The sequence below is a fragment of the Centroberyx gerrardi genome, chromosome 23 (assembly GCF_048128805.1).
Source record: "Centroberyx gerrardi isolate f3 chromosome 23, fCenGer3.hap1.cur.20231027, whole genome shotgun sequence".
In the NCBI taxonomy this organism is placed as follows: Eukaryota; Metazoa; Chordata; class Actinopteri; order Beryciformes; family Berycidae; genus Centroberyx; species Centroberyx gerrardi.
In genome coordinates, this window is record NC_136019.1 from 10,361,316 (window position 1) to 10,383,884 (window position 22,569).

At 43.8% G+C, this 22,569-nt stretch overlaps 1 protein-coding gene across 3 annotated transcripts in view; it reads right to left on the reverse strand.

The window, feature by feature from the left end:
* Positions 1–22,569, reverse strand: part of arap2 (ArfGAP with RhoGAP domain, ankyrin repeat and PH domain 2) — a 111,232-nt gene that overhangs the window by 57,777 nt on the left and 30,886 nt on the right. For all 3 annotated transcript variants that reach the window (XM_078291697.1, XM_078291698.1, XM_078291696.1), the window contains exons 11-12: positions 14,348–14,454; positions 3,234–3,433 (exon numbers count right to left, since the gene is read on the reverse strand). In XM_078291697.1, coding sequence (XP_078147823.1) covers positions 3,234–3,433; positions 14,348–14,454 — 307 coding nt within the window. The remainder of the gene's footprint in view (positions 1–3,233; positions 3,434–14,347; positions 14,455–22,569) is intronic.

Genomic DNA, 22,569 nt, shown 5'->3' on the forward strand with positions numbered 1-22,569 from the left:
GCTAATGAATCATGAGTAATTCATTGTGTTTGTTGGTCGGCCTGTTTATTTGGGTGAACGGGAGGCTTCTGGGGTTGCTTATGGCCAGAGACAGATCACGCATGCATAAAACATTAGAGACGCTGTATGTGTGAATGTGAATTATTGTCTTGTGTGCAACTGGAGATAATTTTAGAAGATCTTGCATGATCTCATTACTGTCTTCTGTGCCGAAGTAGAGCAGCTGTGAGTGAAAGTGTGGGGCGATGAGCAGGGAAAGGGCGTCCCGACATAGATACACTGTCTAGAGCGAGAAATCGTTGAAACGTCTGTCACATAGCATATAAAGGAAGGAAAGTTCAACTGGAGGAAGGAATGCTTGACAACTGATGATAATTATTTACTTTATAAATGCTGGTATTCATCATCGTCTGTTCTTGTCATGTGTTATCATTTACATTACTTATCTAATGAGTATTAATTTAAGTTGTGACAGGATATATCATTGTGCTCCTACTCATATGTTTTCTTGAGTTGCTTTGGGATCCAGCAGACCGCAATGAAAGCCAAGAATATTATTTAGGACTGGAGTGGGAGCAGCCATACAATTGGGGATATTTGACTAAGAGAAAGATTTACTTACATGGTACACATTACATATAATCCTTGGATAGAAGGGTATATATACTGGGTAGACAAAGAAACACATTGACTTTATTCAGCGTGGTACCATCCCAAACTTTGTAATAAGGCTGTGGGCTGGTAACACAGATCCTCTTTTTGAGACCACATGAGTCCGTCTTGGCAAACAAACAAAGGGCAAAGAGCAAGACTTTGTAGTGGATGCCAGGGAAAGACTTAAAAGGAAAGGAAAAGAAAGGAAAAGGAAAGGGAAGGAAAGGAAAGGAAAGGAAAGGAAAGGAAAGGAAAGGAAAGGAAAGGAAAGGAAAGGAGAAATAAGATAAGATAAGATAAGATAAGCACTTTTATCCACAGCCCCCTACAGTAGCATGACTGCATATCTTTAACATGGGTGCCTGCCGCAGTGCTGTTGCCATGCTCTACCCATTCAGCCATACAGGACCACAGGACCATTTTCACTTGTGTATGGGTAATGAAGCTGAAAAAAAAAAGTGTGTGTGTGCATGCGTACGTGCCATCGGGCGCACGGCGAGATCTTCACATAAAAATAGCCTGTTGTAAATGTCTTAATCTTCCCTGTTGGACCAAAACAACACATAAAAAGGGCATTCCCACCTCACCAGCTCTCACAAAAGCTCACCTAACCCGCCAAAAATTTCAACCCCAATTAAAAACTTTCCCAGTGACAGCACAAGGAGCACTTTTCCAACCCTCCTTACCTCTGTGGCATTTTGCTGGCTCGTTCCCCTCACTCAACGAGAGTCAGGAGGGATGGAACAAAGGGAAACAATGAGCCCTGCATTTTTGCGTTGCCATGGCAACTGTTGCCGGCAGTCGTCTCCGCGCGTCGTGTCCGGGTTTAAAGGAGTTTATTGCAATTACACGTGTGGAGAGGGGCCTCCCGGTCTTCAGAGCTATGTCATTCCCACTGGTGGCCGTGTTTAATAGTGGGAGAGAGGGCAAAGAGAGAGAGAGGGAAAAGAAGAGTGTGGAGGGAGGGGGAGAGGACATTATTAGGGAAGTAGAATTATTGGGAAATGTGGGTTTGGGCTGTTCAGGAGCTAATAGCTTGTAAAAATAAACACCAACAGCGTAAGGTGGGAGAGGTCTGCCTCGGGGGAGAACGTCTGGACACAATCCTCCATGTCTAAGCAAACAAAGACAAACTGTTACGATCTGAAAGTGCTGCACATCAGAGAGTGGCGCTACGGACTATTTAAATTCTCCTGTAGCCTCTCTCTCGCTCTCCCTTTTCATTCTGCCTTGGCACGAAAAGAAGAAAGCCAATCTGGGATCATTTTTACCATTAGCCCTCTCATTACTTCTTTCCTCTTCCTCTTGTTCAGCATTTCTCTTTATTGTCCATGACACGAGAGCGCTAATTAAAAGCGTGAGCCGTCATTGGTATTCCAAATGGACCGCCGCCTAATTTAAGTAGAGCGCAGTGCAAGGACAGGCTTTCTCGTTGCAGATATTCACCCTCTCTCTCCCAGTGTGTCGACAAAATGTAATATTAAACACCCCTGCAAATGAAATCATTTAAGGGTGTTTGAAAAGGGATGTCGGATATCTGACGCGTACCAATTACACGGGCTTTGCGGAGGCGAGGTGAAGGATCAAATTAAAACTTATGTCTCTATGGGAGAAATCTCAGGCCTATTGAAGGAGGCAGATGGGACGATGGGGAGGGGAGCAAGACAAGCGTGTGTACGCAGGGGAGAGTGTACACACATGTGCACACATAAGTCTGTGCTTGCATATGCAAATACATGTGTGGCTAGGGTTTCATTAGGTAGCTATGCAAACTCCCTAACCCGCCTCCCTAAGCGCTTTGTCTCGCCCGTCTCAGACAACATCTCACACCGCTCAGTAACCGCTGACCACCATACCAAGGAGATATCCCTCCGCATCAGGCAAGGCATTCGCCTCTCTCTAATCATGTTTAGTGTGTCAAGAAGCAGTTTGGGATCCCCCCAGTTCCGGCCCAGGGCCTAATCTTTGTTGTCATTTCATCTGAGCCATCCAGCATTGCCAAAGAGATTAGAGAGAGTCCAGAGGCCAGGCACCAAGCCCCATAAGTGGCTTATCACCTGAGATCTTATTCCAGTAGAGCCTCCGGGTCAGAGTACATTCTCACACACACACAGGCACAAACAACCACCAGAATACACACACACACACATTAAGAACTGAGTACGAACAAACATTCACTTTAAGATCCTTTTTGTTTGTCTCTCTGAGACTCTGTCTCCGTAACTTGAAGACCTGACTTTGGCAAAATGGCCTCTCTCCATCTTGCATGCTCACTCTTTTTCTCTCTCTGTTCATTTATTATGCTTGAGAGTCACCCTACAGAGAGCAGAGTCGATCAGTCAATTAATGTGAAGGAGCAAGAGTGTGTGCGTGTGTGTGTGTGTGTGTGTGTGTTGGTCTTTGAGAACTGGTGTATAATGGTGTTATAACATGCTACTTACTTCCAATCACACACTGATGTATGTTCATCTGTGTATGTGTGTGTGCATGCTTGTTTATGCATGTGTGTGTATGCCTGCATGCAGTGTGTGCATGTGTGTGTGAAAGTAACTGAGGATAAACCTGAATCGGCCCCTTACCTGCACACTTCTTACAGATGACCACGCCCAGGTTGACAGACGCCCACTCGGGCCGCGGGGTGCGGCAGTCGGCGCAGCTCCTGTTGGCCTCGTTGAACCAGATCTTCTCTGCCACTTCATAGTCGGAGAGTGTCTCGACAATCGATTCCTGGACCGCTTCAATCCACTCCTCCTTCTCCCGTTCTGACTCGGCCGTGAAGCTGCAACAATTGATTTTTTGGCCCCCCCGACACATGCCTCGCTGTTATTGATTTGATTTGAGAGAGCAATTAAACAGTATAGTATCGCTTGGCAGGGTTACGGGGGTGTGCAGTATTTGGAGTAGTTTTGGGGGTTGCTGAGTGTATATGTCTATGTGCGATTGCAGTGGACGATTTGGTGAAATTGATAGGGGAGTGTGGGGGGGGGGGGCAGTGATGGGCAGGTAAATCATTCTGCCTCTCCTTGCACCACTGAAATCTATAAAGCGCTAATGCAGGATATTTTCTCAGGATATTATGTCTGTATTAGATTCAGGGAGGGTAAGGAAATGGTGATGTAAAAAATATGCTGTGAAATGCAGTCTCTAAACATAATCCATTTACCGCTTCAATATACATTTAAAAATCATGTTTAACAGTCTCATACCATCAGGACTTTGTCAGAGTGCTGTCAATTTGAAAGTGAGAAATGACAATTCAGTGAAATAAGCAACCAGTGAGACCATCTTGGCTACTGGTGCTGCTCTTTCAATTTGGATCGGGCCTCTGATGACATGGGTGCCTTTATGGATTGAAAGCTTTCATTATATTAAAGTATATATTACATATATATTACATATATATATTACAACAGAAGTTGGGAAGTGAATGTAGGAGGAAAGTTGCAGTGCCCATGGTCGCATTCAGGAACAAGTATGCATAATAACATACAGTTAAACTCTAAAATAGGATACATGAGTGTCTGTGCACACACACACACACACACACACACACACACAGATCACTTACTTTCAGACACTTGTTTTCAATTCTTCACATCGTCACAAACACGCAGACACACACACACACACACACACACACGCACACAAACTTTGCCATACCCTGCTTCTCACCGCGAACTGGGGGAGCTCCCAAATTGGGTGTCTATCAGGGGCCCCTATGCATGTGTGTGTTTGTGTGTGTGTGAGTGAGTGAGTGAGAGAGAGAGAGGGAGCGAGAGAGAGAGAGAGAGAGAGAGACAGCACAGACAGTCATTCCCCTGTCTCTCAATCCAGCCATGTCTCACTCATTAGTCTTCCAGAGGGAAGAGACAGCCTCTGCTTGGCAAACACACACACACACACACACACACACACGCACACACACCGGGATGACTGGATATGTCTATTACTGTCTAACGAGTGCCGATCAGGATGCATGTCAAAGATGGACTGCACAGCTTTCAGATAGCGAGGGTGGGGTTTAAGTGTGTTCAGTGTGTGTGTGTATTTTGAAGAATTTAACACGTGTTACATGTGTCGAATAACTTAAAATTAGCTACGTGCATAACAAGCAATCTGTGTGTATGTGTGAGCTAAAGTGTCAGAGAGAGAGCGAGAGACAGACAGCGAGACAGATAGATCGACGGAGAGAGACTGAAAATCGAGGTAAAGAGAGAGAGAGAGAGAGAGAGAGAGAGAGTCGTAGCTCGACTGAAAGTAAAGACACACTTAGAAAGAAGAAATGGGACCACTGGTCTCCATGGCAACCTGGCGACCGGTGTAAAGTCAGATGGAGGATGAGGGGGAAGGAGAGAGGGAAGGGGGGGGGGGAATCGCCCGGAGCAGAGGATGTGTACCAGCCCAGCCTCGCCCGAGTAACCCGGCGCAGATCGATAGGTTGATTGGGTTCAGCCGCTCTGTGCCCACCGGTCTCTGCCCAGGGCCCGTCTAAAGAGATGACTGCTCACATCGTCCGCTGAACTACAACATGGCCCCCAAAACCACAGAGGGAGAAAAAGAAGGAGGCAGGAGGCAGGAGGCAGGAGGCAGGAGGCAGGACCAGACGATGTGGAGGTTCTCAAGCCTCACAGCACAAGATAAAGACTGAATGTTAGGCCCCATATGAGGCAACGAAATGAACTCCAGCTTTATGAACAACAGAGTGTGAAGCGCGAAACAACTTCTACAATCGACACACAATAGGCCCTTTTCACATCGCCATGGTAACGTGCATTACAACTTCCTGTTGCCAGCCATGGCCTTCACTAAATCGCTCCTCAACCTGCCCAAAATTAACATTGGTGAAGGACAAAGACTGTTTTAGCTTCAGTTTCTCCTTGTCAGATGTCATCTCTTGGCAGTCATCACCTCATTTGCATAACATTATTACATTATGTATCTAGTGCTTTTGTTGTCTTTGTTGGATTGGTTTGTCAATAAGTCGGAAAAATAAAGTTGCCACAGAAAGTTGTAATGCACCGGTTTCTCAATGTGGAAGCTGTTACCATGACGACGTGAAAAGGGCCTATAATACACCATAGCAGAGCTCAAATGGATCTTCTAAACCACTGAAAACAAAAATGAATGTAATTCTAAAAAGAGGAGGAGAAGAGGAACTACTGTGTTTTATATGCGCACAATAATCTAATTGTTGCTTTTACTCTGATTATGGACATCGTTATGACTGAGCTGGTTGCATGCAGCACAAAAAAAAGCATTTTTTCATTAAAATTCCCGCTTTCATGCAATTTTGTGTGTTGTTGGAATATGTCAATCATCCCACAACCACAGGCTACAAGCATCCATCATCTCCCTCCCTGCCACAAACTACAGTCCTCCAGCTCCCATGTTCATTCATGTCGCTCCCATGTAATTATCTTGCATGTTATCCAACATGGAGACTTGAAAGGCATTAAGTATGTAGTGCGCTACTATACAGATTTGACTATGCACTTAATTTATAAGTTATAAAAAATATTGAATTGTTGAACTATATTTTTCTATATATATTTCTATTTCTTTTAATTAGCCTTCTACCATGACCTTCATGAGCCAGTTAGGCTGATCTGGCACTGGAAATGCTTCTCTCTGCTGTCAGTTGCTCTTCTCTTCTGTGATCTCCACCCTCCAATGGCCAGCTGTGTCCCCGCTCATAGAAAATGTATGTTGTATATAATGTAAAATCACAACAAAATTAGTCAGTTTAAATTTTACATAACGTACTTGGGGAGGTCCGGGGGCAGGCTGCACCAAGATTTTCTGAAAAAACATCTTTAAAATGCTTGGTTCTGGTGACATTTGAGAGAAGGATTTAGCCAAATCTTAAATTCATCCCCAATGGTTGGTGTTCAGGGCCTCCATGTACTGCTGCTCAACATACTATGGGGTGAAATCTCTTCATGGATGACAAATTGGTCCTGCTTCCAATGCAGATGATGTGACCATGTATAATGGTACTGTAAGCCAGTCACAGCAGAATACGAGCTGCAAATAAGCATACCCAGATTTATAGTTTAAAGTGCTTTATATTGGCAAACAGAATTTATTAAGGGCAGTTAATCAGTGCAAAACATCAACAGCAGCAACACTGATTCCTTTAAAAGTACTCTCTTACTCTTACTCTATTTCTCCCTCTCTTTTTAAAGTACATCATCTTAAAGTAAAGCTCCAAAATCAATTTAGTGGCTTGTGAAAAGTGCTAGATAATTGAATTGAAAAACTATTTAGAATAACCCTGTCTTTGTCGCCATTTCTGTTTTTTAAGGACACGATTCAAGAAACACAATCCAACTGAGTTTTTACATGTGAACCGTGTATAAACAGACTTCCTGAAAGTGGTGAAATAACAAAAAGAGAATTTGAGTTCTGAAACATAAAAACTCAAGTGACACCAATGTTCTATACACTTACCAAAGTGCACAAAAGTTTAATTAACCCTCCTGGACGACCGGCAGTATCTGATATACCGTAGATTCATTGACAGCCCCAAGGTCCCAAATTTTCTCAAAAGACCAGTTTTCTTTCATCAAAGATTCAGGAGACACGATAAGAATAATACAATCCCCATCATTTCCAGATGTCATCTTGGTAACATTTGATGTGGTTTCATTATACACCAATACACCTCATGAAGGTGGATTAATGGCACTGAATCACTTCTTAAACAGACGAGTGAATGAGCTATTCTCAAGAGTATTTTGGAAATGGCAGATTTCATCCTGTCTCATAACTACTCTCTCTTTGACAATAATTACTATATTCAAACCTGTGGCACAGACATTGGAGGCCCATTTGCTCCCCATGTTGACTCATTTTTTTGTCTGCTTTTGGGAGCACAACTTGATAATGAACCTTAAGGAAAATCCTTTCTTTGAAAACATTCTAATATGGAGATGTTTTTTTGGACGGGTACAGGTGAACAAGTAAGGAGATTTGATCAATTTCAACAGGATTGACGAATTCACAATGGAACCTAGTGCTGAAAGGATGACCTTCCTGGATATGTGGATAATCAAAGGACAATATGGCCTCCACACTGACCTTTTTGTGAAACCAACAGATCATAATACACTTCTGAGGGCTGAAAGCTCCCACCCGCTACCATTAAAGAATAGCCTTCCACACAGCCAGTTCCGAAGGCTCAAACGTATTTGTAAACATGACTCAGACTTTGAACGCCAACTGTTGACGACTCAAAATACATTCGGGATGCGGCGCTACAGAGAAAAACGCATTGACCGTGCCACAAGAAACATCAGGCAGAAGCAAAGAAAGGAATTATTCCGAAACCAAAGCTAAAAAGGAAGTCAAGACCGCAAAATATGCAAAATGTTCACAAACAGTGGCAAAAAAGATGAATCAACAGGGATTTACCAAAAGTGATGTCCAAACATGGTAAGAACCTAAAGGAAGCTAGTACACTTGGATCCATCCATCCACACACAGGGAAAATAATGCAAATGAAAGGGATCACCGCATGCAAAATGAAGGGAGTAATCTACATGTTGACATGCCCATGCGGAATAGCATATGTGGGAAAAAAAAAACATCAAGGGAGCTTAAACTGAGAATAGCAGAACATAAAAAGTACAATCAGATGTAAAAAAAAAAAGGACCGTTATCCTGTAGCAGCGCAGTTTATGGAGATGAATCACCCAATTCCCTCTCTAAAATGTACTGGAATTGAAAAAGGGGGGAAAAAGAAGGCGGGGGGGGGGGGGTCGTTTGGATAGGGTACTTCTAAAGAGGGAGTCATTTTGGATTTCCCATTTGGGAACATGGAGTCCTCGTGGGGTGAATGCAGAGTTTGATTTAACACCGTTCTTACAAGATAGGAACTGAATTTGATTGTGGATATGTGATTCTATCCTTCTAGTTTTTTATATAAGAGGGAAATTATTTTTGTATATTATTTGCATGTATATATGTGAAGATCTACCTTGTAATGAAAATAATGTAATTTAATTTTGTAGTTTAATTGTGCTGAACTTTGGACTATGGAATGGACTTGGACTATGGACTGTGGAACATTTGTTGATGGATTAAAGCACAAGAAAAAACAGATGATGACACTGATTGACTTGTCATAGCTGAGGTTCAGTTAAAGACCTTTGGTGAGGAAAGAGAAGATTTTCTAACAGTACTAGAAACCAGGACTAAAACCTTTGGAGAGGCGGCATTTAGTAGTTATGGCCCGGTATGTTGGAATAGTCTCCCAGAGGATCTGAGGAAAGTGGATAATATTTATATTTTTAAACGCCTTTTTGCCCTGGCTTTTAACTAGGTGTGTAATGTTTGTCTTATTGTCTTATTTGTTATATTGTGTCTTATTTTATTCTTTGTTTTACCTCTAACTGTTCTGTTTTGATTGATTGATTGATACAGTTGGACAAGCAGACGAGGAGAGACAAGTGTGCATGAGAAGGTGAAAAGGAATCAGGAAATACTGAAGCATATGCACTGACTGTGTGGTGTTTTTGGGACAAGACTTGCCCTTTGGAAGGCACGAAAGCTCACATTCATAACCTCGGAGCGTCTGTCCTTTATGTCAGAATATGATGATGGTGATCTGAGCCATCACTTGGCCACAGCTACTGTTTTTACAGGAACATCTGCTAAAATACAGAATGATCTTATTATTGCACTTGTTGATGTACTGAATGACTCCATTAAAAAGGAGATCAAAAAAACAATTACCTGGCAGTCACGGTTGATGAGCCCGCTGATGCCAGCAGTGCTGCACAAATGTCATTTGTCCTCAGGTGTGTGAGTGGCAGCCGTGTCAAGGACAGATTTTTGAAATTCAATTCAAGTTTGCCTACAACTTAGCTTCACTTACACTTAATATTTTGCATAAGCTATGAATGCAGATCAAAAGTAGTGTCTCAGTGCTATGATGGAGCTGAAAATATGACATCTGGGATAAACAGACTGAAAGATTGGACTGTGAAAAGTTTAAATTGCAAGATCTTTTTCGTGCACATTTGAGGGCTGGCTGCGTTTTTTCTCACGCTCATCCAAATGTTGGATAACTAGTTTGAGAAAAGACTGCCACGCATTACCCAGGACCGGCGAAACTCCAACTCAAGGTTAGTGGACACGGTCTGGGAAAAAAGAGCCGATCTGGTCGATCTGCTCCAACATGCTACATAGCTTTGACTCTATCCACTCAACAGCAGTCTGTGTTCTCTCTGTTTGGATTTTTCTTATTTGCTTTTTTACTTTCAACAGACTTTTTGACTTTGCCAACACGCTTTTCCAAACTCTGCAAAACAAGAGGTTAGATGTGCCATTGTGTCTGCGCAGAATAGCTGATCCTCCAGAACGCTGAAAGTCAGCGAGGTAGATTTGACAACATCTTTGAGGACTGTGTGAAGGCCGTGGAATTGCCAAGCGCATCAAGAAGGAGAATAAATGACGCCCGCACTCGCTACAAAGAGCTGCACAGCACCGTGATCGACAGCATTCTGTCTCAAATAACCGACGGATTCCAGGATCATAAGAGACTCCGCAACTATTTGCGCAGTTCAAACGGTCCTTCCCGAAGCTGCACCGAGTTTAGATGAAAGTTAATGAGCGAACTTTGATCTGTCTAAACTGAGAACTGAACTGAGAGTGAAGTTCAGGCATGTCAGACTTTCAGAAGGCCGGGTTCAAGACCCCATGGTCCAAACTGCAATCAGGCCGTATTTGTTGTATTGTTGGAAAGGTTAATGTGGTCATGAGACGCAGTGATTGGGAGGTAAACACATGCAGTGGTAGTTTTCACAATACCTGAAATCGTACCAAAAAGCATCAAAAGGTGACAAAAGGGACTGAAAAGCTTCAAGATGTTGTATTCTTGCAATGGTAACACTTTACAATAATGGTACACTAAGTTAAGGGTTAGTTAATGCTTAATAAGGGTTAGTTAATGCTTAATAAGGAATAATAACCCTTAATTAACAGTTAACTAATATGTAATTTACTAATGGTGTTCATGTTAACTAAGGTATTAATTTATACATTTAGTTTATAAAGATGACTATTAAATAATGTATAAATTAATACCTTAGTTAGCATGAACACCATTAGTAAATGATTACCAGACACATTAGTTAACTGTTAATTAAGGGTTAGTTAATGCTTATTAAGCATTAACTAACCCTTAATTAATGTACCCTTATTGTAAAGTGTTACCCTTGCAATGGGATGCTAGCTGTTCTGCTACCTTGAGATAATTCTCAAGGTATGGTCTATACATGATGAAATGCACGAAATGATGCATGAAAGAAATGTACTGAAAAAAGTATCATTCTACAATCAGTACTGAATTTGAGGTATCAGGACTGTGTTTTGGCAACAGGACTTTACACACACACATGCACACACTCCCACACACAAGCAAACAAACACAGAATTCCTCCAATATGTGCCTGAGCTCGGCATTTTATCCGCAGCACTACTTTAGTGGAGCTGCTTTCTGATCAACAGTACAAAGTTTTTCTTTTCTCCAACTTAAGTCCCTTTGCCTGGCAACACCTCCTCTTTGGCTCATTGTCATTCCATGTACTCATAACAGTCTGCTATTGTATCTGCCACAGCGGACTGAGCGTTCTGTCCATTTAGCGGCAGCAAAACAATGGTAAAGCCAAAGTGAGTCTCCACAGCTTAAAGTGATTAGATGAGTTTCTCTCTAATCCCCACCTTGAGCAGGTAGGAGAACGCTCCCAGGGCTACCAATCGATTTGATCCACACACAAAAAAAACCCTTTCAGCAATCACCTCATCAAAACAATTCGGGCAACCCGAGCTCATTTGATCCCCACACCCCCCCCCCCCCTCCGTTTTTTTCCGCACAAAATCGCAATTACGTCCAGCGTATTAACGAACCTGCCAAACGATGGGACCATTAAGAGAACTGAGACAAACAGATCGATCGGACATACGATAGACAGGTGGAGGAACGAGGAAAAAAAAATCTTTACACGAGGCACCGGGCAAAAGGAATGAGTAAAAAGAAGAGAAAACAATGAGCGACCACACAACAAACAAGCCATGTTTTGTCCAGGCAACTGTGACGGGTGTATTCTAAATGGGCCATTAAAGCACAAACAAGGCGAGCGCTCATCGATTGTCGGCCCTCAGGGACTGAAGTCACCTGAAAGCCCTTGTGGCCCGGAGAGGCGGAGCGGCCCGCATGACGCCCCCGGGGGATTTGTTAAAAGAAAAACAGAGAAAATCCTGATCGATAATTAGCGAGTGTCGTACGGGACTCTGTTCACGTACAACACATAAGCAAACCGCTTACAATGTAATGACTATTAGGTCTTTCTGGTGTGTGTGTGTGTGTGTGTGTGTGTGTGTGTGTGTGTGTGTGTGCTGGGTCATGCAGCGCTTTGTGAAAGAGATTTGACTAGGGCCTACAAAAGAACACGAAGCTCGACTAAAACAGTCAAACAGGCATCAACAACAGATCCTCTTTCTCTCATTAGTGCTCAGTCTCCACTTTTCAACACGCTTGCTTATTAGTTTCTACGCTTAGATCTCAAAGGAGAATGTTAGGTTTTTTTTCTTTAGTTTCCTTCTTTATTAAAAAGTGCAAAAACCCGGCTTACACCCAAATGGTGTATAAATTTGGTTTCAAATTTTAAGTGAATTTCATTGCATAAAAAATACGACTTAATGTGTACGTTTTTCAAACACCTTCTAATTTTTGTGTTACATTAGGTGATAATAAGGTGGCATCCAAGAATTGTTTAGAGACTTTGGCTTCAAATCATCAGAGAGAACAATTTTATGCTTTTATACTTTTGTCACTTACTTTATAGATAGATAGATAGATAGAGAGATATATGTGTGTGTAGATCAAACAAATAAATAAATAATCCCTTTTTTTTTTATAGAGGTACGTCTCACTGAGTTCTCTTTTCAAGGCTTCAAGAACGTCCCGCTTGAAAAGCCTTGGATTAATCCTTCCAGTCTCTCAGGGAAAAAGAAAGACCTTGGTTATGAAAAAAAGAAAGAAAAGGCCAATCTGATATCACTATGTGAATATTCTTCCACTACCAGTACCATGAAGCCTTACCGCACCATGAGACTCCCCAATACCATGCGTGTGTAAGAGCAGATTAAACCAAAACGCCTGCCCTTGACTCGTAACTGTGAATTTTTGGATGCGTTATGAGATGTGATTACTGAGATTAAAACACAGTATTGCAAGGGGCTTAACGTTTTTTGAAGGACATTTCCCGAACTGCGCGGTTGAAATGAGATGATAATGCAGCGGGATTTGTCTCACAAGGATCTTAAATGGAGCGCTGACATCCGGCTTCCTCCTGCATTAAGGTTTCAAACAAATATGGATGTGCGACTACAGTCTCATCACGCCGAACACGTTGTTCTGAGGGGCGAGTCCGTCCTCAGGAGAGATTCCTTCAGCTAACATTCAGCTTTTAGATCGCAAAAAAGGCAATAAGGAATGTGTGTTAAAGTGAGGGGAGAGCGGCGTGGTACATACACTCCTGCCTGAGATCAAACACAGACAGAACGCATCTCTCTCTTTCTCTCTCTCTCACTCTCTCTCTCTCTCTCTCTCTACCTCTCTCTCCCCCGCCCTCTCTCAACCCTTTCTGTCTCCCTCCCTCTCTCAACCCTCTCTATCTCTCTCTCTCCCTCCCTCTCTCTCTCTCCCAACCCTCTCTCTCTCTCTCACTCTCTCTCCCTCTCAACCCTTTCTGTCTCCCTCCCTCTCTCAACCCTCTCTATCTCTCTGTCTCCCTCCCTCTCTCTCTCTCCCAACCCTCTCCCTCTCTCTCACTCTCTCTCCCTCTCAACCCTTTTTCTCTCTCCCTCTCTTTCTCTCTCTCTTTCTCTCTCTCCCAACCCTCTCTCTCTCCCTCTCTCTCCCTCTCTCAACCCTCTTTCTCTCTCCCTCTCTTTCTCTCTCTCCCAACCCTCTCTCTCTCCTTTGCTCTCTCTTTCTCTCTCCCAACCCCCTCTCTCCCCTGCCCTCTCTCTCTCTCCCTCTCTTTCTCTCTCTCCCCCGCTCTCTCTCCCTCTCTTTCTCTCTCTCCCAACCCTCTCTCTCTCCTTTGCTCTCTCTTTCTCTCTCCCAACCCCCTCTCTCCCCTGCCCTCTCTCTCTCTCCCTCTCTTTCTCTCTCCCCCGCTCTCTCTCCCTCTCTTCCTCTCTCTCTCCCAACCCTCTCTCTCTCTCCTTTGATCTCCTTTCTCTCTCTCTTTTTCTCTCTCCTCCCTCTCTCTCTCTCCCAACCCTCTCTCTCTCTCTCCCTCTCTCCCTCTCTCAACCCTCTTTCTCTCTCTTTCTCTCTCTCCCAACCATCTCTCTCCCTCCCTCTATCTCTCCCTCTCTCTCCCTCTCTCAACCCTTTCTCTCCCTCTCTTTCTCTCTCCCAACCCTCTCTCTCTCCTTTGCTCTCTCTGTCTCTCTCTCCCAACCCCCTCTCTCTCCCCCGCCCTCTCTCTCTCCCAACCCCTCTCTCTCTCTCTCTCTCTCTCTCACACATACAGAGATAATTCTAACATGAATATTCCTTTGTAGTGGGAGGAGAAGTGGGCAAGACAAACACATACACTCAGACACACACACGCACACACACACACACCCCACAAAACACACACACACACACACACACAGATGGAGGTACACGCACCAAAAGTTCTTGAATGGTGTGTTGACTTCAAAGCCCCTGCGGTCCACATCTTTGATATTGGCAGCAGTCAGTTCCACCTCAGCAATGGCCAGGCCGGCTTTATAGTCCTATCAAAACACAAATAGAGACACGGGGACCAATGAATCCTATGTAATTAATTATGCAGTGGTTACAGTACAGCCGTTTAAATCACCCAAGGTATTTTGCATTTTGCACATACCAAGCCTCAATTAGTGTGAAGAAATGACTAAGGACTTCCCAAGGCAATTCAGCGTTCATCCTCACAGTGAGAGGATGTTGCCCAACTCAAACTCGATCTAAATATTGCGCTTTCACATCTATTTATCTACATCTGCAGCACTGGAGAGGCTGTACTGAAAGAGAAGGGATTAAGTCAGTAAAAGGTTACAGAATTAGACGTGGGAAGAAAGTAATGGAACGAGAGAGAGGTGATTAGTGGATGGGTCCCCGATGAAACTCCCAGGGGGCCAAGGGGCATTTCCATCAAAGAGCATTATGGGGAAAGGATGTGATCTTTTAGAGAGGCTCTTAGGCCACCAGTGTCATCATTACCACAGTGACCAAGTCAAAGGTCACGGGCAAACCCTGACCTGCCGCACTCTGCTGCACCTAATGAAGCAGATTCTTGAGCAGATTTATTCAGGTTAAGATCTTTCGCCTTGCGGTTTGTTCTCCAATCAATTCCAAATTTGGTTTCTTTAGTCATTATGCACTTGACTGAAATGTCTCCTGCACTTCACTTTGCAATAAAGCCGACCTTTATGTTGAATCCTTATTTTTTTTGATACTCTGTGGGTTTCCTACCACTTACTATACTTGTATCAATTAAGAGCTACACAGCTAAAAAGATTAGACATCAGCTAAAGGTGTGGGGAGTTTCATTCTACTCCGTCTTCAATCAATTTCTCATTTTCTGCGAGGGCATCAGAAATGGCATCAAACCCTTATCAGTGTCAATACACACAACAAATATAAGTGCTCAAAGTGAATTTGGCAACTATTCAAAATACTCCCAGAGTTCCTGAAAAAATGTGTGTGTCCCTGAAGGGAATGCAAGTCAAATAGGGGACCCTGGCGACTGTTAGGGTCCCTAACTAGACACCATCTGCAGCCCCGTTCGGCCAGGTAAGAGACCCTCCCTAACAAGGCGGGATCCACAGGTCGCCTCATTAAAGCCACCCCTCGCTTCTTGGACAGCGCTGGAATGTCATTCGGTTTAATGAAAACTAACGAACACCATATGGGGGAAGACGCGCGCTCACTGCAGGGGCATTAAAAAGTCTCTGCTGCCCTATTTGCCGCGGACCATTGTGTGTTCAGCGAGCGGCATTGGATATGGAGTTAGACGTGCGAGAGAGGCCCGCTGAAAATAGTTTGTGACAGACCAATAACACACCGAATAGTCATCGGCTTTTCTCCTTTTCACCAGTGATGCAGAAACCGAGTCTGCGTGTGTGTGTGTGTGTGTGTTCGTGTGTGAAAGACAGAGAGAAAGAGACAGAGGGAGACAGAAAGAGACAAGAGAGAGAGAATATGTGTGGAATTGTGTGAAGGCGTGTGCCTGTGTGTGTGTGTGTGTGTGTGTGTGTGTGTGTGTGTGTGTGTGCAACAGTAAAGCTCTGTTAAAGGCAAAGGTGCATCTAGGGAATCTAAGCCAGCCCGAGCTTTCAGCCTCTGTGTTTTCTGAGGCCCATTTCAGAGATAGGGGTTAGATGCAGAGGCACCATTTTCATAAGCTCCACTGAAACTCAGCATCGCACCGCGCCCCTCCCTTCTCCACTTCACCCGCAACACTCACAGCAGTTTAGCAGACCGTTTTCTCTAGCCTCGAGCTCTGAACTGAGAGACAGAAAACAGACGAAAAGACAGAAAAGCATGCACCTACACCCACGCACATATAGGCACAACACCAAAATAGAGCTAAAAAACCACCGTTAAGCCTATACCGCGGCCCGCAAACATCACAACACTGCAAAACACACACTGTTCTCCATCGCCGAGACGCAGAGACAAAGGCGGAGAGCGGGAGTCAACGATGGAGAGAGAAAGACCGAGCGAGAACACAAAGAAGGAGAGAGAGGAAGGGAGCGAGAGAGAGACGAGGGCTCGGTAATCCTCATTGAGAGTGGATGAGATGAGAGTGGGGTCAGCTGAGCAGTTTGACAGAGACGAGTGTGTGTGTAGATGGAGGGGGAACAAAACAGGATCTCAGCCAATACACCACAACAGCGAATTACAAAATGCTGCTTTAAGCGAGCAGCACTAAATGCTGCCATGCTCTGCCAGCTATAAAGCATGTCTGTCTCTGTGCGAACTGCTCTTCACCAGCAAAACAATTTACCCTAATTACACCAAACAAAGAGAGGGAAATGAATTGACACCATCTTTGTTGATTAGGCGCTTTTTGGGAATAGATGGCCCAGCCGTGCAAAGGACTGTGTGTGTGTGTGTGGGGGGGGGGGGGGAAGTGCGACCACATTTCCTGCAGATTTCTTCAACTAATTAGGTGCAAACTTGCCCATTCCAGCCAAATTTGATAGATTAGGACACAAGGAGGAAAGTCACTAAAAAAATTTGCATGATGCAGGATGTTCACCCTCATCTTTCAATATTGCGCGGGATGGTTCAATTGGGGCTAATGTTGTCAAAATCTTCATTTGACCATCGTTAGCCCCAATTACACTACTTCACACACATTTAGAGGACTGTAGCGAAAAACCAAAGCGTAATTATTCCCCCTTCTCATAGTTCTGCACGATGATCTTGAAAAGTCTGCTGAGACAGAAAGAGCGAGTGGGAGAGAGAGAGAGAGAGAGACGGGGAGAGGCCAGTAGAGAAAACTCAGATCCTATGAAGCGTTATGAGTAATTAAGACACTCCCAGCTTCGGGAAGAGGACAGGAAGACATGAGAGATAGACAGAGAGAATGGCAAGATAAAGAAAAGCAAGGGAGCAAGAGAGCGTGAGTGAGACAAGTGAATTCACTCTAATAGCCGGGTCCTAATTGAGCTAAAAGTTTTGATGTGAGGACTTGGAAGCCATGGAAACTTGGCACTCTATCCTATCAATTATAACGGCGTACAGTCATTGCTATTTCAAGTTCAGTATGTTCTGAGGTTCGAAGACGCATGACGCGATAATGAGAGAGGTGGGGGGGGGGGTGAAGGAGTTTAAAACAACCTCATTGAAAGCTCATTCTTGCCAACCATTCAGTTCAACTGAGCATCTCAAGGCAAACACACCACTGCAATCTAAACACAGCAGGTCAAGCGGTTTACATGCTATGCTGAATCACTTAGAAAATTACAGCCCTTCATGCGGCCTTAAGCATGTAATTTGTATGGGAGAGGAAGATGTGTGTGTAGGCATGTACTCATGTCCTGTCTGCAAGTATGTGTGTGTGTGCGTTTGCATGCGTGCTCCTGCCTGTCCGAACAGCATGTGCGGGTGTGTGTGTGTGTGTGTGTGCCGAGAGGAGGGCAAACCGGTCGCCTATACCTAACGACCCTCATCCCTCTCAGGCAGCCAATTAGAGCGCTGGGTGTTAGCGGCCGTCCAGCCCTCGCCACTCGTTACCTCACCAATATGTGCCGCGGCCTCCTGCCCCCTCCAATTAATTCACCAGGATGGAGAGAAGGAGGGATGGAGGGATAGAGGCACGGAGGAAGAGGAAGCAGAGGCATTAGAGGTAAAAATAACTCGCCCAATTACAACAGCCGAGGGGCAGGTGACGATAATGCTGCTTATAGGGGGGAGAGGGGAGAAGGCCCTCAGGCGTGTGTGTGTGTGTGTGTGTGTCTGTGTGTGTGCATATGTGTGTGTGTGTGTGAGCGTATGTGTTGTATGCACTCGCCTGTATGCACTATAATCACTCTCTGGTTAGCACAGGCTATATACGGTCCAAATAACATGCTAGCAACTCAAACAGAGAAAAGACAGACATGTTATCAGCTCAGACAAAGAGAAGACAGACATGTTATCAACCCAAACCGAGAAAACAAACCTTGTTCTAACAACTACTTCTCTTCCTTTACCCTCACACCTAAAATGAATGGCCTTAACCCGGTAAGCGCTGTGCAGAGGTCCACTCTGAATATTCCAGTCATGCATCCAATTATAATTTCTTTCAAAGCTTTCCAACCTCTTATTGTGTGAGTCAGCCACTCCACAGTGCTGAGCTGCTCTAAAAGAAGTCAGACAATGTCCATAGAGGCAGCCCTACTTCTACCTCCAATTCCATGTCCACTCAACCACTTAAAGATACTCTAAAAGCATGCTGGGTAAGATTGTCTCGCAGAGGGGCGGGGGCGCTTAAGAGAGCAAACACTCAATGGAGACAAAAGACTTTTGATTATTTTAACCATCAAGCAGAGAGATGGAGAGGCCGCAGAGAGCGGGGCGGTATGGGCTATAGTATAAAGGATAAAAAAAAAAGAGGAGGTGGAGAGGAATAGCACAAAAAGAGAGAAAGAAGAGAAAGAATTCAGCTGGATATGTGGAAACGAGAATAGACAGAAACAGGCATCAGACATGGGATGGCTACACTTGAAGTAAACTTTAATGAAAAGCAAGCATGCTTTCAAAGTTGAAATATTTTAGACAGCAAACAAAAATATACTCTGAAAGCAGTTCTGAAAGCCAGGCAGTAATGAAAATCCAAAACACGAGTTTTTGAGATATATATATTTATAAATCAAATGAAATATTTCACTTGTAGTCAACACATAGCGTAGCTGAAAAGGGTGATTTAAATTTGCTAAGACAATATCTTTTAGCCTTGTCAGGTATACTAAGAGAAACAGGAGCATAAAGAGGGGGGAGGCACGGCGGAGGCAGACGGAGAACGCGCTCTTGTGTCACAAATTCAACACAAGTGCCTCGCTGTCTTGGGATGCTGTTAATTGTTACGAAGGAGAGTGTAAGAAGAGCAAATGAGTAACGGATCTAATTAAAGTACAGATTAATTAAATCCTCTCTCTCCCCCGTATTGTACACTTAGAATACCTTTCCACCAGAGAAGGCTCTGGCTGTAGCCGTTGTCAGGTAGGAATTAAAGCAGGAGAAAAATATCCCGCAAGTGTAATTCTTCAACCAATCACGATCCAAGATGCTGTTCAAAAGTGGGTGTTATCTTGTATGTAGGCTACTGGGATGGAATGATCAAGTTGCGGATGTAGCGAAGGGATGAGGGGAAAAATACAATTAGAGTTGAACCTCTGCCAGCTCCAGAGAGAACTAGGCTACAAATCTGTGAAATATCCATGGAGTCAAACTACTCAAACCAAACTAACCCTTAATGGGCCAAATAATGTCCTACAAATGACAAATTACCATAAATGATGCCTGGTAAAATATTTGTGCTTCTGCTAATATATTTTGGGTAGATGTTTCTCGGATATGCATCAGAAATGGAGAATTCTGCATGACATTTCATCTGTAAAGCCTGGGAAAAATGGCAACATACTTTGTTGATGATACCTGAATTTGTTTATATATATTTTATATATATATAGTATGTACTAGGGATGGGACCATACGATTCGATACACGATATGGGGTTCACGATTCGACAACCATGATACGATGTAATAAATAAAAGTTCAGTGACAACAAAGTCTGACTTATGTTTATTTCTGAGACACAAATCTTTCTAGCAATGGCATTGGCTTGCTAGAATGTAAACAACAATTGTCATTACACAAATGTCGTTACAAAGTGCAAATGATATAATATCGATTGAGAGCTTGAGAAATTGTGATGGTCAACAAACGTCTCATCTGTGATTACTACAGCAGAACAAAATGGAGCTGATATCACAATTCATTTTTCTGCCCCACGATACGTATGGTCACATTTTTGTATTGCGATATATTGAATTCCGATAGATCGTCCCATCCCTCGTATGTATTTCTACAAATTACAATGGGAAGTGTGGATGAGCGTTGTAAGCATGACACTGAAACAATATCCATCAATCAATCAATCAAGCTAATATCTATTGGATAGAGAACAAAAACCAGAGAAGACTGATATGTATGAGATGAGAGACTGGAAACAAGCAAGTTACTCTGGTGTCGCGCGCTGCCTGTATGCAGGGAAATCACTCTTGGGACAAGCGTGTGTGTGTGTGTGTGTGGAGGGGTGGGGGGGGTTGGGGAGATAAATGCACCAAGCGACACACTTTGTTTGTGCGCGCGCGTTGCTTCTGACTTTCTTTACCTTGGTGTTCAAATGACCTTAAACACAGCTCCATCACAGGGCTTACGGTCTGTGAGAAAAGGGGAGGGGCTGTTGGGGGGAAAGGGGAGGGGGGGGGGGGAGGGGGGGGGATGATGTTTCCAATAGCTCGTTCATCATGTTAGATTAAATACTCCACTCCACTGAACTTGAACGGGGCAACAGTCTACCTCCCTCTCTCTGCTCTTGCTCTCCATCACTCTCTCTTTTTCTTACGAACCCACCGACGCTCGTTTCTCACTCATGCGACCTCTGCATTGAAGCGCTCCCTCCATCTCTCTCACTTCATCTTTCTTTCTACCTCTATCTCTGTCTTTTTTCTCTCTCTCTCCATTTCTCTCTCTCTCTTTCTCTCTCTCTCTCTCTCTCTCTGTCTCTGTCTGTCTTTCGTTTGCCGCCTCTCTTCCTCGCTGGAAGAAAAAAACGCACCGCTGCGGCTGCTGCATTTATGCCGGGGATTTAGCGTGTAAGCTGAAATAATACAATTAATTTGTTCTCTCTCTGATTCTCCCTTTCTCTCCGTTTCTGCCGCTCGCTCAGATCAAGGAAGTGGAAATGTGCTGACATGGAGCGAAACCCAAAAGAGAATTCTAACAAAGATGTTTGTTCACGCTAATGAAGAAAATAATGAAAGGCAAACAACAAAACTACAAGAGAGGGCGAAACGAAATGAGAGCAAAGGAGGGATGAGCATGAGCCGAACGCGTGTAGCATTATTAAATATGCGCACAAATATGTGTGAGGCACTTTACGAAACAGTATCACAAGTATGAGATATCTTCCCATCTCAGATAGGATAGTATCTTCTCGCCGGGACAGGAGTAGGCAGAGAACAGATTGTATCTACGTGAGCGGGGGACTATCGGGGGCTTAATTGGACCGACATCAAAAAAGAAAGACTCGAGAGAAACTATGCGTAAGAGAAAGCTATCTCTCCCTTATTCAGCAGCTAACAGGAGATATCAGCTCGCTTATCAAAAAGAGAAGAGGGTAACACTTTATTTTACAATAGCCTTACTCCAGTGAATTAACCAGTGAATGAACCTATGGGGAAAGTATTCTAAGTACCCAATAATACTCTGTAAGTACTTAAAGGATTGCATTGACTAGCTTAACATACTGTATGCTGAAGCATCAGCATGCACACAGGACAAAGAGATGATTTTGGTGCCAATCCTCCCATCAGTTGTTGGGTAAAATGACCAATGGGCCAAAAAGTCAGTGTAGTCCTTTAATGAAAATATCCCTTATAGTAGTAGGCGGTATACCAGTAGAAATGATACTCTGATAGAAAACTGTGGGTTTAAGTTTAAGCCCATACTGCTTCTACTGGATGTGCCAAAAAGCTGGAGGCAAACAATCTTTGCATTTTTATGTTCCACAGACTTGAGGTCAAACTGTTTGTCAGCTGCAAATTTTCTGAAAACATGCACGGGCTGCTTCACCAGCAGCACCCATGTGCGTTTATAGCAAGCAGAGGCGCCGAGCTTGAGGGAAGTGAACCTCCTAATCTCCGACTAAACGAAAGCCAACAGAACAAAGATGAACAAAAGACCGTCTAACAAAACGGGGCTTCCTCCAGCGTGCGGACATGGTTTGGTTGTAAAAAGTCAGACACTGAGCGGGAAACTAACATCTGCAAACTCTGTCGCACGACCAGCAGTTGATTTACCACCTGAAGACAAAACGTGTGCGTGAGTACTAATATTTTGAGCTTTTCTGAGGTTACCAGAGAAACAAGTATGCCGTGATAACCACAGTTACCATCTATCAAAATATGGACCTGGACCTGGCTATTAATATGATATAAAATTCAAGCCATTTCACTCACCACTACTCCCTAATACATTAAACATTGAGTGGCAACACTATTTAAGTAAGCACCACTTCAGTACAATATATTTGTACACTTTACATTGTGGTGTCTCGCCCTTGTAAGTGTTTTATGAATTCAGGAGATTTTC